Genomic DNA, 24,237 nt, shown 5'->3' with positions numbered 1-24,237 from the left:
CGTTAAAGAAAAATCTTTCTTCCAGTCCGCGGTGAGTAGTCGCTTTTCTGATGTCCCGAAGTTATTTTCGGTCATAAGAGAAGGCAGCAGCAACATTATGTACACTAAGTTAAAAAAACAAGTTACACAAAATCCCCAAAAAATACAAAATAGCACACTTGGTTGGGAGAATGCAAAACGTCAGCCATGTTCTTCAGCGGCATCTTGCATGCCCTGTCACTTGTTAAAACTACTGTAATACTATTTTAGGCTGCTGTATACTCAGTCAAGCCTTTTCTGAAATATCTGTGGGAGAAATGTCCTCCTCAGAATTACTTTGAGAAACTCCCAAAATTATATAGATAAGGATTTTTATAAAAAGCATTTTAATCCGTCATCCTCCCTAACTTTTAAGTCACCATGTAGATTTTTTCAAAACATAGGTATAGTCCTAATTGTGCATCCAGGTCTAAAATGTTCTTCTCCACTTCGGTAGGTGGCGGTATGTGCCGTGTAGTCTATGCCACAAATCTCTGAGGAAAGCACAGAGGACGATCGCTTTGGTTGCTAAATGATGCTGATGCTGGGGGCGCGAATGAGGGCAGGGAGGAGGATGCTGCCGTAGAAATGGTGGTACGTGGGGCGAACCTCCTGCAATGGTTTTGACCGTAGAGGCGAAACAATGTGCCTCTTCAAAGTCTTCGAGGTTTTCATGTCATCGCGTCTGAAGAGAATTAGGTAAAAAGAAAAGCTACTATCCTCTCTTTATTCCCATTCCCCAGGTTTGAAGGGTTATGTAAATATCGCCGTATGTTTGTACACTGAAGGCCCAGGTGGCTGATTTAAGGAATTATAGTTGTCTTAATGAATAGAAATGTGGAATGTGGATTTGAATTGCAGTAGATGTAGTTAAAATATAGCAAAACATTTTGATCCCAATCCATTAATGCCAATGGGCTATTATAGAGTTATATCTATTATTATGCGTATTTTAGTATGATGAAGTTCGGCGCTGGCCTTTTCCAGTGATTGGTTCACATTGGGAATTGTAGTCCGGTGTTTTTGCTCTCATATATGCTACATTGCATTCGGTAGTATTTTTCTTAGTGGTAGGTCTACTTATATCAAACAATTCCATTAAAATATGCAATATTAGAAGATTAGAAGATTAGAAAGGCTGACGTCCAATTACAAACTCTGTCCATTACGCGCGAGGAGAAGTAACGGACTGTTATTAGGGTATAATATTTGTAAAATGGTACAAGTTTTGTGATTTTGCAGAATATCTATGGGGTCTCGTGCGCCACCTCTCGCCATAAAGGCGGTAGTATTAGGTGGGTCTCTTGTCAAGCATGAGTATACGCTGCAGTGCGGACAAAAACCGAGAAGTGGGATGGATCGAGAGCCTTGGCGTTGGAGAGCATATGACAGTGTTTTAAACCGAGACATCAATTAGTAAGAGAAGGCATATTGTATCGGAAGAGTTTATCGGAATTGGACCCACTGCTTACCTGGATTTTAGTCGTCGACAATGTATTTTAATTGTGCATTCATGCAAAGCATACACCTGTATACTGCAGTTTGTAATCATCGGAATCCGCTTGCGTGACACGTTTATTGTCGAAGAAATTGGATCTTATTCTAATTTAAACAACTTGACAAACTAATGTAGAAAAACTACAAAAACAAAATGTGTGTGTTAGGCCAATACACAATTTAAGAAAATCATATGTTTGATTGAATTTATTGGAGGTTTCGCTTGGGATAATTGCCTGCTAAATGCAGAGTACGGTTCAGTTTAGCGTCGGACATCGGAGTAGATATTTATATGGACCTTTCTCGCAATGGATTTGGTCTTACATGGGGAAATTATGCTATTATTGAGTGTATAGCTGTAGCAGTAGGGCTACTGTTTGTCAGAGGAAGTCTTAGTCTGCCACCTTAAAATCCCAAATGAAGATTCCAAAAAGACGGAAAAGACTCTCTGCGCCAGGTAATATTCTTCATGACATCTGTTTGGCTAATAACGTTTACATAATATAGATATCAGTTGGCCTAGGCCTATCGGACATGAATAGGACTTCCTAGGTGCTTTATTAAAGAGACTATATATGACTTTTGCCTCTGGGACTGTTCTTGAGCCCTAAATGGACAGAAATGTTGTCCCGAAATTTAGCAAAAAGTTATGTTTAATTATTGTTTGATAGGGCTAAACAGCTATCTGTTTATGTAACTATATTTAAAGCATCAGTTCGGCCCATTAGTTTAAAAAAAATACTGCATGTGCACTACTTAACCTGACCCTTGTTGGTATTGGTTATTGACTAAATCAAACTATCTCTGCCTGTATTTTGTGAATGTTGAACAGTCAGTTAGTTGCCTTAGTAGCAGATAGGTCTACGGAGTTATAGCACACACTCAGTGGAGCGTGCATTTGCTTATAGCCCATCAAGCAGTATCAATTCAACTCATACTACTATTACAGTTTGTGCTTAAAGAGTAAGGCTAAATATTTGTCTAATTGTTAGGCTATTGTAAAATACTTTAGGTTGAGATGTCAGATTTGTTTAATTGTTCCAACTTTCTACTTGCCAATGTTACATTTAATGATACAGGTTCAACAGTTGCTTGGATCAGGCCTTATGTACAACATTTATACTGCCAAATATAGACCTGGGACCTGTAAAGTAATTCATATATTGTAAAAAGATTGGCTCGTAGTTCTAATCATCGTCTTATATGAATGTTATGCTAAATGATTGCATTATATGGCTTGTGTGTATTGTTGTCCATTATACTATTACTTGTCATTATTTCATTATCTACTCCTTCAAATTAAACTGTCATTCTCATAAATATTATTTATATATCTAAATATCTCTAAACATCATTGATTTGGTTGTGGAGGCAGTTGTAACAAACCTCTTTGTATTTGTATTTTTTTATTTTGGCTTGTAGGCTTACAAAGGAGGGTTTTGGCATCGACTAAATTGGCCAAGTTCAGGATTTTTTCTCAGACGTAAGGTTTTTGAAGAGGTTGTAAATATGGTGAGAGGTTCATGTGTTCTTCAAAGTTCCCTTGGAAATGCGGCTGCACTTTTACCCACCAGTTTGAACACAAATGGCTGTCGCGGCTTCCTTCGCGGATTTCAAGGAAATGTCATGATTTCATAGTTCTGGGAAACTTGATTGCAACCCCTTGGCTTTTTGCAAAGTAGATCCCCTCACACTATTGTTAGTATAGGACAGCAAATACACATTTAGTTGTGTGTTATAATTGATATGAGTCTCTCACTATCCTCACTGATGCACTGCCCCTATGTTTTGCTTTTTGCTATGGCAACTGTACCCTGAACTATCACAACCCAGTGAAAATGAAACTATGGTGATGCTAATATGATTTTCATTTTCCAAGATTATTATTGAACTACACCCAAAGGGAGGGAACAGGCTTGCAGTGTTTCCCTACATGAGAATAATCTTTCATAACACCTGGCAAGATGGCCATAACATTATAATAGTTAGACTGAGAATGATATATTATCTTGAACCATACAACATGAAGCCTACTTTATATGATTTTATAGGGTGGCATCATGATGAGCAGTCACTATAGCTGCTGATCAGCAATTATCTCGATTGATTCATTATTAGTCAGTCTTACTTTTGAAAGTATAAAATAAGCTTAAAGGGATAGTTCACTCAAATTACAAAATGACATTAATTTCCGTACCCTTTAAGCAGTCTATGGACAAGGAAACCAATATGATTTGTAAATGGGTGAACTATCCCTTTAATGATTTAAGGTTAAAGTAAAATATTAATTCCAATTCCATGGCTGTAGTGTGTAGAGGACGCTAAAGTGAGGAAATGCTCCCTGAACAAACCTCTTTGTATTTAAACTTAAACTACTTACAATATTGCCTGCTCTTGTGGGTTTTAGATCAAGTCTGATGAGGGCGCTAGGGTCACTTTCAGCATGGTGCAATGTTTATGGGACATTCAGATATAAAATGTTATGTAGAACGAACATGCACCTCTGACATGTAGAATAAGGAGCCACGTAAGCTCTATTCATGACATTTCTATCTGCAAGGTTCCACAACAATTGCCTACTGAACGTGACCCAGTTCTTGCTACATTTGCAGTGTTACCAGCCTGTAATCTTGCTGTGCTATGAGAGTGCTTGAAATAACCACCAGTTATTGGCTTATTGACGTTCAATGACACAGCCTCCATTCACATGCTTCCCGCCGTAACAATGCAAATGTTGGGAACCGACCCAGGTGCATTGACAAACCTTGCTTTAAAGCCATAAGCACTGGTAATACCACCCTCGTAGGCTCACCCTCTGTCCAAACCTATTGTATGTGTTCTAGTGCATTTTGTCACTTTTTCACAGCGGACTAATCTGCTAGATAATACACACAGTCTCTCTACTGGCCTCAGCCTAGGCATGACTAAGTACCCCCAAATGGAGCTGAGCTGTGCATGCATAACTAATGGTACATGGCCCTGCATGCAGAATAGCATGGTTTTGGTACTAACCTATTTACATGCATCACTCTTATCCCGATGTTGTTTACCCAGAATAATTCAATTATAAGCATCTAGAAAATAAAAGTTGATAGATATCGGTTCGAACCCAATACCAATACTGTCTAATAGTTTGGCCAGATATTGCTAAAAATATTGCAAAACAGATCAATTCAAATTTAAGAAGTGTCTATCTCATCAGGCAAAACGGGTTGCAACAAACTCATGGTCAGGTTGTATAGTGGTTGTATAATGAAGTTTTGCTGAAGTCTTTTTAGCAACCAAATCTGGATGTTATCTGGTGACCCCTTGATCTCGTCATTTATTTAACTAGGCAAGTCAGTTAAGAACAAATTCTTATTTTCAATGACAGCCTAGGAACAGTGGGTTAACTGCCTGTTCAGGGGCAGAACGACAGATTTGTACCTTGTCAGCTCGGGGGTTTAAACTTGCAACCTTCCGGTTACTAGTTCAACGCTCTAACCACCCTGCCGCCGCTTTACCTGATTGTAACAGAGACCAGTTGGTTGTAATCTAGTTATCACGTCTTCTTAACACCCCAAATTAGTTTACAAGCAGAAATTTGAGGCCAAATAGTATATCCATTACAATGAATTTCATAGATGTATTGTCAGTTTGTTGTTGTACAGCAGTGTTCAAGACTATGAGAATGGTTATGGTCCCGCTTTGTGGGAGGTCACTAAAACCATGTATCACATACAAATGACATATTGTAGGTACATTGTTGGCATACATTGTTACATAATCAAGCTTTTGTACAAAACTCTTAGCTCGGCGCTCAAGCAGAGTGATGTACTGTGCTTCAAGTGCCAAAAGTAATTTCAAATTTGAATTGGCCACACCCTAAGGAAAGTGCATCTCCTTATTGGGCTTGATGTTATTCAGATATGAAGGACATTTAGTATCCATGGACATATGTAGTTGCTGTAGTTGATGTACCTCCAACATACGGTATACCCAAGGCCTTCATTTTCCATCGTTCACTTGAGGCAAGAAATGCAGAGTGTGTACTGCAGGTCCCCCTTGTTCTTTCAAGACAATCTAGATGGCAAACTACAACCGTCAATACCAGTAAGCTTTCTGTATGACCATGGTATTTGCACGGATGACGGAAAATACCATTTTGTTTTCTCCTCCACTTTGGCCCGAAGCTTACAAAACGAATGGCTTTATAAGACAACCCTGACTTATGCCTTTTGCTTTGAGTGCGCTGTGTGATGCCTGCTCATGGGTATTGTGTTAAAAGAAAGGGAATAAGACTGACTTATGTCTTTATTGAATATCCTTTTCCAGATAAATGGCTCATTTAAGTTGGGAGCTGCCCGCGTTCTGTCGGGCTGGCAGATGCAGTGCCTAGTGCCAGGCCTCCAGGACCACGCCAACATGAATGGGGCTGGGGAGACGGCAGACATACTGCCGCCTAACTGCATGGTCAAGGACCGATGGAAAGTGGTGAGTACGCTACATAGTTGATCTAGTTGTGGTTTTGTCTTGGTATGGTCTCTCTATATCAGTGTTTCCCTAAGGGGCTAATTACAAGATTACCATCAACACACACAGATTTGACTCCCCATTACCAAGGTTCTCTGTGTCTCACCAGAATTAAAGGGATAGTGTACTCGAAAATCTGTGTTTTCATACCTTGAAGTTGAGCAGATAAATCTCAAATCAGGTACCTTTACGTCAAGCAGATTACAGAGTGATGCAGGCCTCGATCCAGCCTGAATGGGAAAGATTTTAACTAATTCACAGCAGCATTTTTTCCCGTCCATTTGGTACCACAATATTTTCTCCTTAACTCTACTACTGGATCTACAGAACTGTAATGATGGGGCAGTGAGTCGGGTGCAGGTGAAACGTTTTAATAAAACAACAAAACCAATAACACGACACCAACATAAGGCAGAACGCCGATACACAAGAACAATACCAACTGGTGAGCGAACATGGGAGAGTGACATATAAAGGGGAGGAAATGATGAAGGTAATGGAGTCCAGGTGTGAATCATAATGATTAACAGGTGCGCTTAATGATGAGTGTCAGTTGTGCGTGATGATGAATCCCAGGACCGGTGGTTAGTACTCTGGCGACGTCATACGCCGGATGGGAGGAGCAGGAGCAGACATGACAAGAACAGAATGTAGAATTGTTAAATCATTGGACAAACTTTGTATTTTTTGTCAAATGTCCCTTTTAATGGTATCTGACAAACTTTTGGGGTTACTTCTGCCCCTTTAATAATGGTATCGTATACGCAGCGCCACGCATTCGGTGATTGCGCAACAGTTACTGTGCTTCTGATGGTGATCACTTAGACGACCCTGTCAGAACCAATCACGGAGCGACAGATCCCTAGGCCAAAGAGCTGAGGAAGAAAGTAGAGTGTGTTTGCACTTGGCTGGTTAATATTTGTCTTCGGCACTTGGCTGTCATGATCAAGCCATAAAAGGATAATAGGGTTGTTCAAAGCACTTAAGTACTTGGTGAAATAAAGAAAAAAAATGCAATAGAGGAGTTGAGGAAGTGGGGCTGGAGAAAGATGGGTGGGACGAAGGAGGGCAACTATCTAGCAAAAATGACATCACTCAATTACTGTTTGATCAATAAGACACACCTCTCTATCGCCTGGTCCCAGATCAGTTTGTGCTGTCTTGCCAACTAATTTTGGTCGTTGTCATGCCAAACAATGACAATGACCATAGGAGTTGGCAAGACAGCACAAACAGATCTGGGAACAGGCTAACCTCGCTGTACTCTTCCATCAAAACTGGTGTTTGTCATGCGAAAAGTTTGTTAAGTTGAGCTTCTTTACAGTACAGTACAGTATAAGCCAGCATTCTAACAGCACTAGAAGACTGTTGTTTAGTACACTTTTTATCCTCAACACCTTTCTAGCTGAAGAAAATCGGAGGGGGAGGTTTTGGGGAGATCTACGAAGCTCTGGACCTGTTGACTCGGGAGAACGTGGCATTGAAGGTGGAGTCGGCCCAGCAGCCCAAACAGGTCCTGAAGATGGAGGTGGCAGTCCTGAAGAAACTGCAGGGTAAGGGCCCACTGCAGTGGCCATTTTGGACCTTTCTGCTAGTTTTGTCAATGATCCTGGTGGTGCCACTGCGGTTACCATTCTGTGTTTACCGTTCGGCTTAGTCAATGAGTAAGAAGGTGCTGCTCAGCCGTTCTTAAATTCAATAAATGGCATTCTTTGTTGATGTCACTTGACTTGAACCCAGATCCCACCGCTGACACCATGTGTCAGTATACTTTGTTGTAGTCATGACAGACAAATATATAAGGTTTGTGTCAGCTACAGTGCATAGTCAAGTAAGAACGTTTATCTTTCCTGTGTAAGATAAATGTGTTACATCAATACTGCTTAAGACTGCACTTATGATTGGCTATAAAATCTGCTATGTCATACTCATGACAGTCTAGTGAAAAGTGTAATAACCTCTCCTCATGACAGCACAGCATAGGTTTCAGGACAGTAAAACCAGGTACAGTGTTAGTGCTTTGGGTGTCCTTTGAGACATCCTGTCAAAAGGAATCAGAATTTCCTCTCACATTGTCATGTACACCGTTAAGCATCCTGCAGAGTTAAAAGCTGCAGAGCCATGCAGTCTACTGTGACAGAATCTGTAACCTAATAAACAGCCAATTACATTCGTTTCGTAAATATGTAATAATGGGCCGCCAGACTATTGTGACTCAGTGGCTGTGGACTTTGAATAACGCTTTAGTCCAAGTGGCTAGGGAGAGCAAACATTAGCTCTGTCTGCCATGCACTAAGCTTATTTAATGGAACCTTCTCTTCCTCCTGGCCTTATTTAGTGGGTCACGATGCACTATCATATCTGTTTAGTTTTTTTGCATTTTGGTGTGCTGTTTGAATTATGTCCCTTAAATCTTTTGCTTGAGGTTCAAGCAAATGTGGAAACCGATGTCTCTCTTGCTTACTACACCCATAGTAGCTTCACAGAAGAGTGGCTAAGAATAGCTTAGACCTTATGAATCAATAGGTAACCTAGTAAAATACTCAACATCATTGCTCATGTTGTGTATTGATTAAGGGGCATCTGATGTCCTTGAAGTATAGTGTAGGTAAAATGTCTACAAGGCCATTATGACATAGCTGTGAAAAATACTCCACTCATGATTTTTTTAAAAAGGCCCATAAAAATGTGCCTGGAAAATAAGCAATATAGTGTTGCTTGTTTTTGGTTATACGTATGTCAGTAGGAAGTAGAGGTCCCAACAATCAAATATCTAACAAAAGCCAAACATGCATCCTAACAGTACTTTATTGATGCTTGATTGCATGGTCCCAACAGTATTTCCAAAACAGTGTACAAACTAGAGCAAGTCTTTTGGCTTAGACTATTCCTTTAATTCTGTCATAATGGGCCCTCTATATGTTTTTATGTAGTTTAAATGTTGTGACTCACAGCACGTTTTTGCATGGGCAGCAGTAACATGTTAGACGTGATGGCGATCACGTGGCACATAGAAGGAGAGCAACTCTCTCCTCCTGGAGTATGCACGTCAATGTGCCAGGGTAACAAGTGACTCACTTTGGCTACGAGTCATCATCACAATATGAGGAAAAAAGTTACCTCGAAAGCTGTGGGTGACAGTCACACACTGTAACTGACGTGTGCCAGCTTTCAAAGTAAATTTGTCCCTCATATTGTGATGATGACTCATGACCGGTTTGCAACATGTACTATGTCTTTGAAGAAGCTTGTGTGTGTGTGTGTTGGTATTTCTATGTACATATTAAAGGAAGAGACTGCAATGTGACATCACGAAACGTAGATGAGCGAACCAACAAACAAATTCAAATCTGCTTAGACTGCTACTATTGGCTCTTCCCAGCATGCCCATATCAGGACTTGCCAATACTGTTGTTGTAAGCAGGACGACACCCGTTGGTGTATAATGATGTCATATTACAGACTCTACCTTTTTACGGAATATCAAACAATCTGAAGTTCCCTCAGAATTTTTTTAGAGTCTGAGATTCCAAAATGTTCGGTACTAAGTCACATTAACAGGGTGCTCCATCAAAAGATTAATGGTGCATGATGAATAACAATGATTCATGCCCAACTGACCTTAATTGGGATTAACTGTGAAGAAAAGGAAGACCAGGAAACATGGACTGGCCAGCTCATGAATTTGTCCGGTTTTATTTGTCTGCCAGTATTTTATCTAAAGTGATCTTTTATAGAATATTTAACACAAGGCCATGTCCTAGAGAAAGAAGTTCTGGAAAGAACAGTCCTAAGACAGGTGTTGCCGGGAAGAAAACCTGGAAAGAAAATATTGCTTTATCCTTTCTTCAGCCCTTGAGTGTCAACATGAGTGGTTCTGCTGTATTTTCATTGATTGATATGGGAATTTGAATTGGATCTTACCTAGGCCCTGTCACCACTCTCATCTCCCTGGTGTAACCAATGAAAACCAATCCAATCATCAAGTTGAAGTGATATGGAATATTTTGGCGTATGCATCTTTGAACTACGATTCTTAAAATATGACCTTTTTTGTTTAGGTAAAAACCATGTTTGCAAGTTTATTGGCTGTGGGAGAAATGACAAATTCAACTACGTGGTCATGCAACTTCAGGTAAGAAGCTGACCTTTGCTTTTAATAAAGATTGACCACCATCCCCAAAATGCATTCTGTGAGAATCTGACCACAATTCAACAAAAACACGTTTTTCTGAGAAAGTGCAATTTATAAAGCTTGCATAAGGCATCGTGAAATATGAAGTCTTGGCAAATAGGCCATATTAACTGAAAAAAATATTCATAAGCAGCGGCTGGTTAGAGGCTGACAAAGCACATACTGATGAAGGATAGTAATTCAAATGCCATTATGTCACATGATCCAGCATAGCATTGTCAGCCTTCTATAATATGAAAGTATATTATGGAGAGTCTTAATCCAATCCATTGTCGATTGAGACACAGCCTATAAAGCTGTTATGTCATGGTACTTGGGTGTAAAAATCCATCATGACCAAACTTTTGATAATGTATGACTTTGATGATTGTTGATCTGCAACTGTCAGTGAAAAACAGAGAGACCCAGCCAGGCATATCGGAATATTTAAAAATACGATCTTGTATTTGTAGCCCAACTCTACGCCACTACGAGCTGCATTGAACAGTCTATTCTGTGAACAGTGATTGAGTTATATTATTGGCCTAAATCTAATCATCACATCAGGAATAGTAACCTATCTTACATAAGTCTGAAAATGTGAGGATGCATGGAATGTTTATGGTTCACATTTGCTTCCCCAAACTTGAAACTCACCTGCCGCCTATATTAAAAGGTATTGTATGTAAAAAAGTCATGTGACAAATCTTTACTAGGCCCAGGCTACTAGGCCCACAGATATAATTTATGAAATGAATAAGGATTCTATATGTAATTCTATGATCACACCTAGGCGATTGGGTGTACCGTTACCGGTAAGAAATACATGTGTTATTTCGCACAAAGCCTGTTTGTTTACGTATGGTTGGTTTTCTGGAGTAGGGTGAAGTGGCCCCAAATGCAGATTTTTGGGTCAGATTTGTATTTTCCCCACCAAAGGTTAAGTTTAGGATTGGGGGAGGGAAGCTGATTCTAAGATCTGTACCTAGAGGGAACTTCACCCCAGAGCGTTGTTTTGTTTTGGGGGGTGGAGCAGGGACGCAATTTGGCGGACTTGAGGAGGAGCCAGCCTCGGGGGACTTTCACCATGAGCACCACACTTCGCCTGGGGAAACAGATCCTGGAGTCTATAGAGGCCATCCACTCTGTTGGCTTCTTGCATCGAGATATCAAACCGGTATGTATCATACATAACATCACGGCACAGCATGCCACAGCTTTATGAAGGGTTATCAGTGCTAATTCTAAAAAAACAATGCTTAAATGCAAATTATGTCATTTTCGCATTCCAATTAACCATTGCATTTTAGAATTGGCACTGATAACCTTCCATAATGCTGTGGCATGCTGTGCTGTGCCATGACGCATGTAAAAAAAAAAAAAGACTGCATCTGTGTTGTCCATCAAAACGGAAATGTGTATTTTTGCCATCGGTTCGTTTCATTCCCAAACCCAGACACCACACACACGCCCCAACATTGGGGTGAGATTTCCATAAAGTAACCTGTACCCCTGGAGCAAGTTAGGGGTTAAGTTCTTTGCTCATGGGCACAACGGCTATCTGTGGCATATTAGATGGTCTTATAACTGATGTTTCATCAAACAATGCCCCATCCCTTAAAACTTCTTATGGCTGCAGGGGCAGTATTGAGTAGCTTGGATGAAAGGAGCCCAGAGGTGCCCAGAGTAAATGGCCTGCTCCTCAGTCTCAGTTGCTAATATATGCATATTATTATTAGTATTGGATAGAAAACACTCTGAAGTTTCTAAAACTGTTTGAATGATGTCTGTGAGTATAACAGAACTCATATGGCAAGCAAACACTTGAGAAGAAATCCAAACAGGAAGTGAGAAATCTGAGGTTGGTCGATTTTCAACCCAGCCCCTATTGAATTCACAGTGGGATATGGATGAAGTTGCACTTCCTAGGGCTTCCACCGTCTTTAGAAACTTGAATGAGGCTTCTACTGTGTTGTGGGCCTGAATGGGAGCTGAATGAGCCAGGTGTCTGGCAGAGAGCCAAGGGCTGGTCACGCGCAATTCACATGATAGCAACCTGCGTTCCATGGCTTCTCTACACACAAAGGAATTCTCCGGTTAGAACTTTATTGAAGATTTATGATAACAACACCCTAAAGATTGATTCTATATTTAGTTTGACAAGTTTCTTCGACCTGTAATATAACTTTTTGAAGTTTTTGTCCGAGGTTCGGATGGACCTGCACGAGCGTTTGGATTTGTATACCTAAGCCCTAACAAAAGTAGCTACTTGGACATAAATAATGGACATTATCAAACATATCAAGCATTTATTGTGGAACTAGGATTCCTGGGAGTGCATTCTGATGAAGATCATCAAAGGTAAGGGAATATTTATAATGTGATTTCTGTTGACTCCAACATGGCGGATAATTTTATTTATTTTCTGAGCGCCGTCTCAGATTATTGCATGGTTTGCTTTTTCTGAACATTTAAAAAAAAACTGACACAGAGGTTGCATTAAGGAGAGGTATATCTATAATTCCATGTGTATATCTTCCATGTGTATTTTCATCTACATTTATGATGAGTATTTCTGTTGAATTGATGTGGCTATGCAAAATCACTGGATGTTTTTGGAACTAGTGAACGTAACGCGCCAATGTAAACTCAGATTTTTTTATATAAATATGAACTTTTATTTATTTTATCTCTATTTGTGCTTTTTTTGACGCCTCTCTGGCTGGAAAAATGGCTGGATTTTTCTGTGAGTTGGTGGTCACCTAACATAATCGTCTGTGGTGCTTTCGCTGTAAAGCCTATTTGAAATCGGACACTGTGTGGGATTAACAACAAGATTACCTTTAAAACGGTATAAGATACATGTATGTTTGAGGAATTTTAATTATGAGATTTCTGTTTTGAATTTGGCGCCCTGCACTTTCACTGGCTGTTGTCATATCATCCCGTTAACGGGAATGCAGCCCTAAGAAGAACAAGTGCCCCTCCTGGCTAACACTAATGGCACCGTGATGGTTCTTTGGTGTTGCTACAGTAGCCCCACACTCTTACCATCTGAGCCACCAGACCATATCTAAAATGCATTGTATAATCATGTATTTTCTCTGCAGTCAAACTTCGCCATGGGAAGGCTGCCTTCAACCTTAAGGAAGTGTTACATGTTAGACTTCGGCCTCGCGCGGCAGTACACCAATACCGCTGGAGAAGTCCGCCCTGTAAGTCTCCTCTTCTGTTCCTTTGCTTTGGTTTGTCCTACAAAATTAGATTAATACTTAAGCCGATACTCTTATCCATTAGGGTTAAGTGCCTTGGGGATTCGAACCAGCAACATTTAAGTTACTGGCCCAACACTCTAACCACTAGGCTACCTGCCGCCCACTTAAATGTTATTGTGATGTTATTAGAATAATGTCCAGCTCGTGGATAAATTCCAGGTCATCTTTATTGCAATGGTGAGGCTGCACAGATTAGCAGGTCTAGGCTTGTATTTATAAACCATCTCAGAGTAGGAGTGCTGATCTAGGATCAGGTACCCCTGTCCATTTATTATGATCTAAAAGGCAAACGGTAATATGATATATCCATGGTGGGTCAGGATCAATGACGTCACGTCACCCATCCTAAAGTATGTAACACACTGAGAATCTGATTGCCGAAGACTGTCGATAGGTACTTATCACAGTGAGAGGCTGTTCCTTCTCTTGCTAGAACAAAAGCGTTACCTGCTATGTGCTGACCCGGTTTCGACGAACCTATGCAACGCTTGTCAGTGGCCAACAACTTGACTTTGAGCCAATCAGATAGCATGAGAACATGTTGGGGCATTTTCTTCAGCCAGTCACACTTCATGTGCAATGTACTGTAGGCTATGGGATAGCAGTTAGCTAAGTGCACACAACACTAAATCCTTCCTCCAAGCCAGCTAACCATTATAGAAAGCCTTTGAAGTTAGTTTACAGTTGAAGTCAGAAGTTTACATACACCTTAGCCAAATACATTTAAACTCAGTTTTTCACAATTCCTGACATTTAATCCTAGTAAAAATGCCCTGTCTTAGGTCAGTTAGGATCACCACTACATTTTAAGAATGTGAAATGTCAGAATAATAGTAGAGAGAATTATTTATTTAAGCTTTTATTTCTTTCATCACATTCCCAGTGGGTCAGAAGTTTACATACAATCAATTAGTATTTGGTAGCATTGCCTTTAAGTTGTTTAACTTGGGTCAAACATTTCTTTTAGCCTTCTACAAGCTTCCCACGATAAATTGGGTGAATTTTGACCCATTCCTCCTGACAGAGCTGGTGTAACTGAGTCCTCCTTCCTCGCACACGCTTTTTCAGTTCTGCCCACAAAATGTCTATAGGATTGAGGTCAGGGCTTTGTGATGGCCACTCCAATACGTTGACTTTGTTGTCTTAAGCCATTTTGCCACAACTTTGGAAGTATGCTTGGGGTCATTGTCCATTTGGAAGACCCATTTGCGACCAAGCTTTAACTTCCTGACTGATGTCTTGAGATGTTGCTTCAATATATCCACATAATTTCCCTGACTCATGATGCCATCTATTTTGTGAGGTGCACCAGTCCCTCCTGCAGCAAAGCACCCCACAACATGATGCTGCCACCCCCGTGCTTAATGGTTTGGATGGTGTTCTTTGGCTTGTAAACCTCCCCCTTTTTCCTCCAAACATAACGATGGTCATTATGGCCAAACAGTTCTATTTTTGTTTCATCAGATCAGAGGACATTATTCCCAAAAGTACGATCTGTGTCCCCATGTGCAGTTGCAAATCGTAGTCTGACTTTTTTTATGGCGGTTTTGGAGCAGTGGCTTCTTCCTTGCTGAGCTGCCTTCCAGGTTATGTCGATATAGGACTCGTTTTACTGTGGATATAGATACTTTTGTACCTGTTTCCTCCAGCATCTTCACAAGAACCTTTGCTGTTGTTCTGGGATTGATTTGCATTTTCGCATCAAAGTACGTTCATCTCTAGGAGACAGAACGCATCTCCTTCCTGAGCGGTATGACGGCTGTGTGGTCCCATGGTGTTTATACTTGCGTACTATTGTTTGTACAGATGAACGTGGTACCTTCAGGCGTTTTTTTTTCTGAGGTCTTGGCTGATTTCTTTAGATTTTCCCATTTTGGCACTGAGTTTTAAGGTAGACCTTGAAATGCATCCACAGCATCCACAGACTCAAATTATACTAATAAGCATATCAGAAGCTTCTAAAGCCATGACATAATTTTCTGGAATGTTCCAAGCTGTTTAAAGGCACAGTCAACTTAGTGTATGTAATCTGCTTTCCCACTGGAATTGTGATACAGTGAATTATACGTGATCTGTCTGTAAACAATTGTTGGAAAAATTACTTGTGTCATGCACAAAGTAGATGTCCTAACCGACTTGCCAAAACTATAGTTTGTTAACAAGAAATTTGTAGAGTGGTTGAAAAACGAGTTTTAATGACTCCAACCTAAGTGTATGTAAACTTCCGTCTTCAACTGTACATGCTAATCAAAGTCTTATGCGACCAGAACTAAGCAGAAGAAAGACTAACCTCCCCATCCTCTTACCAGCACACTGTTTGTCTCTCTCTACACATACCTTAATCCAAGAGAGAGGTATCCAAAGTGTTAGTTAAGGGCTTGTAAGTAAGCATTTCACTGTAAGGTGTACACAATACAACACCTGTTGTATTCGGCGCATGTGACAAATCAAATTTGATTTGATTTATTGACTGCATTTTCAATCTCTCCACTTCTTCCCCTCTTTGATTTTCTTCTTCTTCTTTTCCTCCACTTCCATCCTGTCATTTCCTCTTCTCCCTATCCTTTTATCTCCCTTAATCTCTTCTAGCACTTTCACCTCCTCTCCTTTCTTATCCCTCTCATCAATTGCTTATGCATTTGTCCTTCTCTCCCCTGGACTATTCTCCCCCTTTATCTCTCTCCTTTTCCTCCCTCCTTTCCTCTTCTCCTCTCCCCTCATTTTAAATAGACTCTCTCAAGTATCTTCTCTCCTTTCCCCGCTTGCCTCTTATTCATTTCTCTCATCCACTCCATTTCTCTTTCGGCTCCTCTCCCTTTCCATCCACTCTTTCCATTGCTCTCCCCTTCTTTTGCCTCCCATCTCTTAGGCACCGCTCTCCCCCTTCCCTCCACTCTCCTACTCTTCTCCATCTCTCTATTTCTCTCCTCTCATCTATTTGACTCAGTCACTATCTGCTCTCCTCTATTTCTCTCTACATCTCCCCCCTCTCCTCTCATATCTCTGGCCCGAACACTCTGTGTCCTCATGCAGCAGCCCCCCCCCTCTCTCTCTGCATTCAGAGCTCTGTGAGTGCAGCAGTGTGAGATTTAATTTGCTTTTGCATGCGTCAGTGGGCTATGGCATCACCTCTCGCTTCCCTTCTCCTTTTTCCCTTCTCTTGCTCTCTGATTTTTTTGCCCTTCTAGCCAGTACAGCTGAGTCAGCTTCAGCTCATTGATTCGTGATGAATGTGAGGCTCTGGCTCCCTCTCTCTCTATCGTTATCCCTCCTTTTTTCTCTCCCATTTGCTTTTCCCTCTTTCTGTCTACCTCTCTCCCTGCCTGTTTGTCTCTCCATCTCATTTTATTTAACTCCTCCTGCTTCCATGTCTCTCTCGCTCTTTACCCCTGCTTCCCTCCCTCTCTATCCCTCCTCCTCATTCCCTCTCCCTCTCTCATTCCATCTCCCCTCCCTCTCTTCATCTCCCTCTTCCCCCAGTCCCTGGCCATTAGCAGTGTATGCCTCTCCCCTACCCCTAGGCAGCCAGGTCTCCAGGGAAGCAAGTGTCAGGGGCCTCCCCTGTCCAAATGTCCTTCACCTTGCCACTATGTCAGCCCCTTTGCCATTAGCCACAAAGCATTTTTGTTAGCATGTAGTTGTTAGCCCCCAGCCATTAGCCAAAAAGCATATTTGTTAGCACTCAGCCGTTGGCATTCAGTGCTTGTGCAGTGAAAGACCTATCAGCTGCTAAACACTAGTGTTCTCTCCGCAATGAAGAAGGATCCTCCCTCACTTTCCCTCCCTGATAACTGAATAAATCATTGTGGATAATAAATAGCAGAGCTATTTTTCCTCTCATGGCACGCATCAGGCGTTTTATAAGAAATCTTGTTTTCCATGACTTCTTCTGAGAAGTGGAAGATATTATTTATGTAGAGATTTTGGCATGCATGTTAAATGTTGATGGGTTTTGTAAACTCTTGGGATATTTTCATATTCATATATTGACATATTGGGGTTCTCAAGTGGCGCAGTGGTCTAAGGCACTGCATCTCAATGCAAGAGGTGTCACTACAGTCCCTGGTTCGAATCCAGGATGTATCATATCCGACCGTGATTGGGAGTCCCATAGGGCGGCGCACAATTGGCCCAGCGTTGTCCGGGTTTGGCCCGGGGTAGGCCGTCATTGTAAATAAGAATATGTTCTTAACTGACTTGCCCAGTTAAATAAAGGCTACATTTAAAATATATCAGGCGCTGCTGGAAAAAAATGCTTTCAAAGTTAGCTTTATCTTGAGGCATCCGGCATCCGTCAAATTACATATCAGCTGCCAAAATGTATGGCTCTTATATTTGATTGAAGCTGGTTTACTATTTTGAGTATGTAATGCTGCAGGATTAGGCCACTTTTCAGGGAGTTTTATGTGTAATCAGATGAAGTCTATTTCTAGACTCAAACACATGAATTTATTTAGTTCAAGACTAGGCCTAATCTGTGTCTGGGAAACCGCCCCAATACGTATTACGTCTATCATGTTCTGGGGCTTTTAACTTGTAATATTCTGTTATTACAGATTATATAACGCCATTATATGGGTATTATTTAGGCTGTTTCATGCACGTTATTGCCTCTTGGATAGGATACCACTCAATCCACTTTCAGACCTACAGTAGGTGAAAAAATGGGATTTGAAACTTGAAAACAGCCAGTTGAAAAAAGTGAGATCCCCACTCACCAGCAGTTCCCACAAATCAAACTGACACATTTTCTGAATGTGTGATGTTTTAAGCCAGAATGTGGTTGTTACAGGAAGTTGAAACACGTTTACAAAAATGTTAATATTTCAAACAGAATTGTGGCCATTGATGGTGAGCAAGGACATTGCTTATTATCAACTCATTAAGTATATAGTTCTCTCTATTACATACAAGCCAATAGAAAATGTTTGACAAGTTACTGCCATTACTATGTGTAATTGTCACTTTTTGTGATGTGATTGTGATGTGTGCCTATTTCGGTTACATTTCCTTACGTTTATCAATTCCTTTTGTTTCAGTGCTTGCCTTTGTTTTGTCTTTTACAGTTCCTTTGGATATTTGATTTTGAAGTGCATGCTCCAACCCGTTTTCTCCATCAGATCCTTGCTCCGCCGTGGCTGTCATGTGCATGATGACAGAGTGACGTGAGTGTGGTCACCAAGCTTTCTGTTCTCCTCATAGCAGAGGGGTCACACTTAGGACACCCACCTTCGACCTTTCTGTTATACTTATATCAATAGCTCACCAAGTGATGGTATTTCTATTGCTAGGACCCCCTTATTGTTGCTTGCAGCTATTTTATATAGCAACAGCTATAAGTGGATCTATCTACATAGCAATAATATTAGAGCCACATTCGGATGTGAGATATTTGTACATTATTGCTCACTCTCTAACTTACACTTAGATATTCTGTTTCTTTTAGGTTTTAGCAATGTGTCAGAGCCGGGTTCTAATTCTGATGCATACGCAGTTGAAAGCAACAAACTTTAAAGCAACAGAATATCTAAGTGTAAGTTAGAGCAATGTGGAAGTTTCTCCTGTTTCTAACAGGACTGACATACAGGCAAGCCTCTCTCTGTAATAGCCAGGTGAGAGCGTCCCAAATAGTACTATTCGGGATGCAGCTCCAGAGTGTCTACCTCTGAGGGCTCAGTACTCAGTGTTTCGAGAAATGACCGTGGAACTCGACCGTGCGCGTTCGTTCAGTCTGCTCCCCTCGGAGCGAAGGTCACGTCACCAGCAAACCGCGAGGGTAATGTGAGAACGAACAGCATGTTCTGCGCCACTGATACTGCCATCCCAAGCCAAACACAAGAGATTGAGTTACTCAACTAGAGAGGCGCAAGTCAATTTTCAGATTGTCAGTATAGGAAATGAATCGACATTTAGGAAAAAATTCGAAGGAGTTATTGAAATATTTAAATTCAAGTTCATTTAATATTAATTATTGATATTGACTGGATTAAAATGGAATTTAGCTCAACTACGTTATAAAACCATTATGGTTTGACCCAAGTCGCTCACTGAGCCGAACACACAGATATGCATTCATGAGCTTTTAGTAGGATTTAGTGTACAGATTAAAGGTGTGACCCCTCACTTATGTTTCTGTCTATTTTATTATTTAGCTTTATTTTTACAATTTAGATTCACTGTGTTTACATTAAGCATTCATAACTCCTCTACGGCACTAAATGCTGGCAACAAAAGCATTGATATTACCTATATTTGACTTCGGCATCTTATGGCGCATGTCAGATCGAGTAGTCAAGGTCAAATATAGCATTTTCAACGTTCGATGGTGTGCTTTTGGGTCTTAAGATGGTTTGTATTGCATGTGTCCTCTATGTAGCTGTTGTGTCATGTTTATTTGGCGCTAACGGATGTGGGATGAATGCTAGTGTAGTGTAAATGTAAATCGTTGTCAGTCATTTTATTTTACTCCATTTGTTGTCCTTATTATTTACTTCACATTTAAGTAAACATTTAGATAGGAATAGTTTGTTTTTTAAAACCACCAGATTTTGGAGAGTGAACAGTAGGGATAAACCTAGAAGGAAGATGTGTTAAGAATTTTTCTTTTTCTAAGACGTTGTTGTATATGCATCTTGATATTCGTCCGTCACTAATACTGTTTTATTTCCTTTCAGCCGAGAACTGTTGCAGGTTTTCGAGGAACTGTCCGATATGCCTCAGTCAACGCACATAAAAACAAAGTAAACAAATGTTCATGTTGTCGAAATGTAAATGCTGGAAAATGTATTCTGCCAATTTTGCTCTTTTGAAATAAACGTAGAACTTGTTAATTATGTTGTTGTACTGTCAATTGGTGGTGGGCAACCATATAATAAGGAATTACAATACATAACCCCTCTAGTTATTTAATAGGATCTCTATGGGGGCAACCTTAGGTTTGGCACTATTAAAAGGGTGTAGTGTACTAATTGAAACGATATAGCGTGGATATCATTCATAATCTTTACTTTCAATTTTTCTCTCCCCAGGAAATGGGCCGCCATGATGACCTATGGTCTTTATTTTACATGTTGGTGGAATTTGCAGTTGGACAGCTACCATGGAGGAAAATCAAGGACAAGGTAGAGTCCCTTCACTCGTCCACGACAGACCCACTGTATTTCTAGCGAATCGTTAAAGTCAAATAATCAAATCATACGCAAGCTGAACAAAACACAAGCCTTTCTGGATCTTCTTATCTTTCAAACTCTTAACAATGTAAGTAACAATTCAACATTTCACTTAGTAGGTATTTATTTTGTAATATGAGTTGCGCCTTCGAAATCAGATAGAAATAAATGCATGTGGCATATCATTTTGTACGCCTCTCGATTCTTTGTATGAAATTGTGCAAACTCCAAATATCGCAGTGTGTGTTGGCTCCGTTGAAGTTGCATATAGGATGGTCTAATTTGCCCTACACCCTTGATCATTTTCACTCCGTCAGCTTTCGGACACTTGTGCCACATGGGTAAATGGAGGGGGAAGGGGAAAGGACTGGTTTGTTCAGCTACTGAATGACAATTAAATTAAGTCAAACAAATATATAATTTTTTATTCTGGGTTTTTTTTTGCGCAGGAGCAAGTTGGGCAGATTAAAGAGCGATATGACCATAGGATGTTGCTGAAACACATGCCGTCAGAGTTTCATATCTTCCTCGACCATGTATTGGGCCTGGACTACTACACCAAGCCGGATTATCAGGTACCTTTCGCAGTATAGAGAATAAGGAAAGTACTTTGAAAGTGTTTTGAAATGCTCCAAAAAAAGTCTCTTTATTTTTGACTGGCCACCATCTCACTATTCCGGGGACTTTTTTGTATGCTCACACAAACTGATATATTGACTTCATCAATGCTTCCTAGTTCTCCCTATGCTATTTCCAATAGCAAAATTGCATCTAAAATGACACCCTATTTCTTATATACTGCACTACTTTTGACCAATATAAAGGAAGTAGGGTGCCGTTTGGACACAACCAGAGTCTAATTTGGAGTTGTTTTCTATTTGGCCGGTCAAGGGAAAGGGTCTATTTAAAGATTAGGGTGTCATTTGGGATGTAGCCAAAGTCAAATTTCCTTTATTTCCCAGCTGCTGATGTCGGTGTTTGAGAACAGCATGAAGGAGCGCATCATCACGGAAAATGAGCCGTTTGATTGGGAGAAAGGCGGGACAGACTCCACACAGTCAACAAGCGCCTCCACCCAACCACAGCACAACACACGGCCCACCGTCGCCATGGTGGGGTAAGGACCCTGATATATTTACCATTAGGATTAAAAGGAAAGTCCACAATTTTACACTGCAGGGCAAATTTCTGCTTGCAATTCATTTAACACTAGAACCGCTGGGCCTCGAGGAACCCCCTTCAGGCTAATGAGCAGTGATTCTGACTGCAACACTAACAGTGTGATTCATACGTTTCATATGTGCTATCACAAAAATTAGTATTTGGTTGTGTTTATGAAGGTAACATTTGAGTAAAAAAAAAAAACATTTCAAATAACACAATAGCATTTTCATTTGTTTATGTTGCTGTAGGCTATATGTAAAAATTCAAGTTTTCAATCAGTTTTATTTGTGGAGTGCCTTTGAGTTGGAACACGGTAACAGCTTCTTTGTAATGATCGTTGTCCTCCTCGGATGAGGAATAGGAAGGATAAGACCAAAAGGCAGCGTGGTAAGTGTCCATGTTAATTTTAATAAATAAACTGAACACTGCAATAACCAAAAAACAACAAAGAGAGAGAGTGAACAAAACAAAACAGTTCTGTAAGGTGAAGACACACAAAACAGAAAACAACTACCCACAAACACAGGTGGGAACAAGCTACCTAAGTATGGTTCTCAATCAGAGACAACGATAGACAGCTGCCTCTGATTGGGAACCATACCAGGCCAAACACAGAAATACAAAACATAGAACAAAAACATAGAATGCCCACCCCAACTCACACCCTGACCAAACCAAAAATAGAGACATAAAAAAGGAACTAAGGTCAGGACGTGACATTCTTTTAATAATGATTAAATAAATAAAACATATTCCAACCACCAAGGCGCATGGTTAGCACCAACTGTACTTGATAAATGGTGAAAATCTGCACAAAGGTAATAATGGCATTATAATGATTATAAGTATCGATATGACAGCAGTAAAAAAGAGTGGATTATTTATACGTTGGATACCATGGCGAATTTGTTTCCAGGCATCGCACTCTCATTTCTTTATCACCAAAACGAAGGTGACGCATGATCTCTCTGAAGCGATCCCGTGACATGATTTCTCTGACCTGGCTACACCCCTGGGGCCTGCTCTCTGTGATGACATTTTGTGCTGATAATCAGCCTGTAGCATTGTCACTGGCTTGTTGTATCCAAACGGTGCCGTCTCTTCCTCTCTTTTGTCTCACATTTCATTTATTGGAGGCGAGGGCACCTGCTGCATGCGCATCGTTCTGTCTAAGACCTTGGAGGTGTAGGTTCACGCTGAGGCTCAGAATCTGAAGAATAATCAGATGTCATGAGTTATTTTCATTCAGTTCTAGTAGCAGGGCTAACACAGCATGTGCATCCATTCGTCTTTGTCTTCTTGCCATTGTAAATGACGCACGCTCTCACTGTGTACTCCAAGTAGGCCTGAGTAGACTGATAAAACTGCTTGGATTAGATGGACTGATAGAGGGTACATATTTAGGGTATACATATTCAGATTATGATTACATTATACCAGTACAATATAATGGCCTGCCTTGTTCTTCATTCAAAATGGGTAATTACATTCTGATTATCAACTGGGCACTGTCGTGGAAGGTGCAACGGGGAAAACCATTCAAAAAATGAGATGCCCTCCTGAAACTGGTTATAACTCCAGTTCGGTTTGTGATATTAACGTTCTACCTACGGTTATATAGACTTAGGAAAAGTCAAGCACGGTGGGGGGATTGGCTTTAAAAATGGCAGAGTAATAAAAACAATTATATGAATGAGCAGTCGAAATTAATGCTTTAGTGGTTCTAGTGTTAACAGGGACAGTAACCATTAATCAACATTTCAGTGTTCCAGCTGTGCCAGCTGAAATGGCCTCGCATGTGAAGAGCCAATAGAGGCATTCATGGCAGATTCACATTTTATAGTTGTTGACTTTTGTAAGCAGAACGTTTCCCCATGGTGTATGATGATGTCATATTTCTGCATCTTCCTTTATCTTAGAGTCTTTTTCACCAGTTGGCTGTCTTTGATACTTGACATTTACAGTATCAAATCACAGTGCAATGGCACAATACATTAGATCCTGAAAGTGCCACAACATGATAGTGCAGTCACAGTGCTCTATTTTTAATCTGTCTTTTATACATCTTTCATGGGAGCTATTGTTTGACTCACTCACCCAAATATATTATTTTTTATTTTATTACTCTCTCTCTGATGACTGTCTGGTTTGAAGCTCTTTACTATTCAGGCTGCCTAGACACGCACAGACTACACACAGCTGCATGACTTCCCTGCGAACACGACATCCTTATCTCTGGAGACATCGTTAGTGTTTTGGTCGTCATCACACATGAGGCTCTATCCTAAATGGCACCCTATTCCCTAAGTAGTGCACTTTGACATCATATTGCACTATGTGGGGAATAGGGTGCCATTTAGGAGGCATCCTTAGCCTCCCAGTGCAAATGAGAAAGAACAGGTTTTGTGTCCATCAGTGTTGCTGTCAC

At 40.5% G+C, this 24,237-nt stretch overlaps 1 protein-coding gene across 1 annotated transcript in view; it reads left to right on the top strand.

The window, feature by feature from the left end:
* The first annotated feature begins 640 nt into the window (after window positions 1–640).
* Window positions 641–24,237, top strand: part of LOC139364531 (tau-tubulin kinase 1-like) — a 46,448-nt gene continuing 22,851 nt past the window's right edge. The window contains exons 1-10 of the mRNA XM_071101326.1: window positions 641–717; window positions 5,830–5,988; window positions 7,433–7,580; window positions 10,089–10,162; window positions 11,208–11,378; window positions 13,312–13,416; window positions 20,151–20,216; window positions 20,505–20,597; window positions 21,095–21,220; window positions 21,608–21,762. Coding sequence (XP_070957427.1) covers window positions 5,881–5,988; window positions 7,433–7,580; window positions 10,089–10,162; window positions 11,208–11,378; window positions 13,312–13,416; window positions 20,151–20,216; window positions 20,505–20,597; window positions 21,095–21,220; window positions 21,608–21,762 — 1,046 coding nt within the window. The 5' untranslated portion in view covers window positions 641–717; window positions 5,830–5,880. The remainder of the gene's footprint in view (window positions 718–5,829; window positions 5,989–7,432; window positions 7,581–10,088; window positions 10,163–11,207; window positions 11,379–13,311; window positions 13,417–20,150; window positions 20,217–20,504; window positions 20,598–21,094; window positions 21,221–21,607; window positions 21,763–24,237) is intronic.

Source organism: Oncorhynchus clarkii, chromosome 13 (assembly GCF_045791955.1).
Source record: "Oncorhynchus clarkii lewisi isolate Uvic-CL-2024 chromosome 13, UVic_Ocla_1.0, whole genome shotgun sequence".
Taxonomy (NCBI): domain Eukaryota; kingdom Metazoa; phylum Chordata; class Actinopteri; order Salmoniformes; family Salmonidae; genus Oncorhynchus; species Oncorhynchus clarkii.
This window is presented reverse-complemented; position numbering and strand designations above follow the sequence as displayed.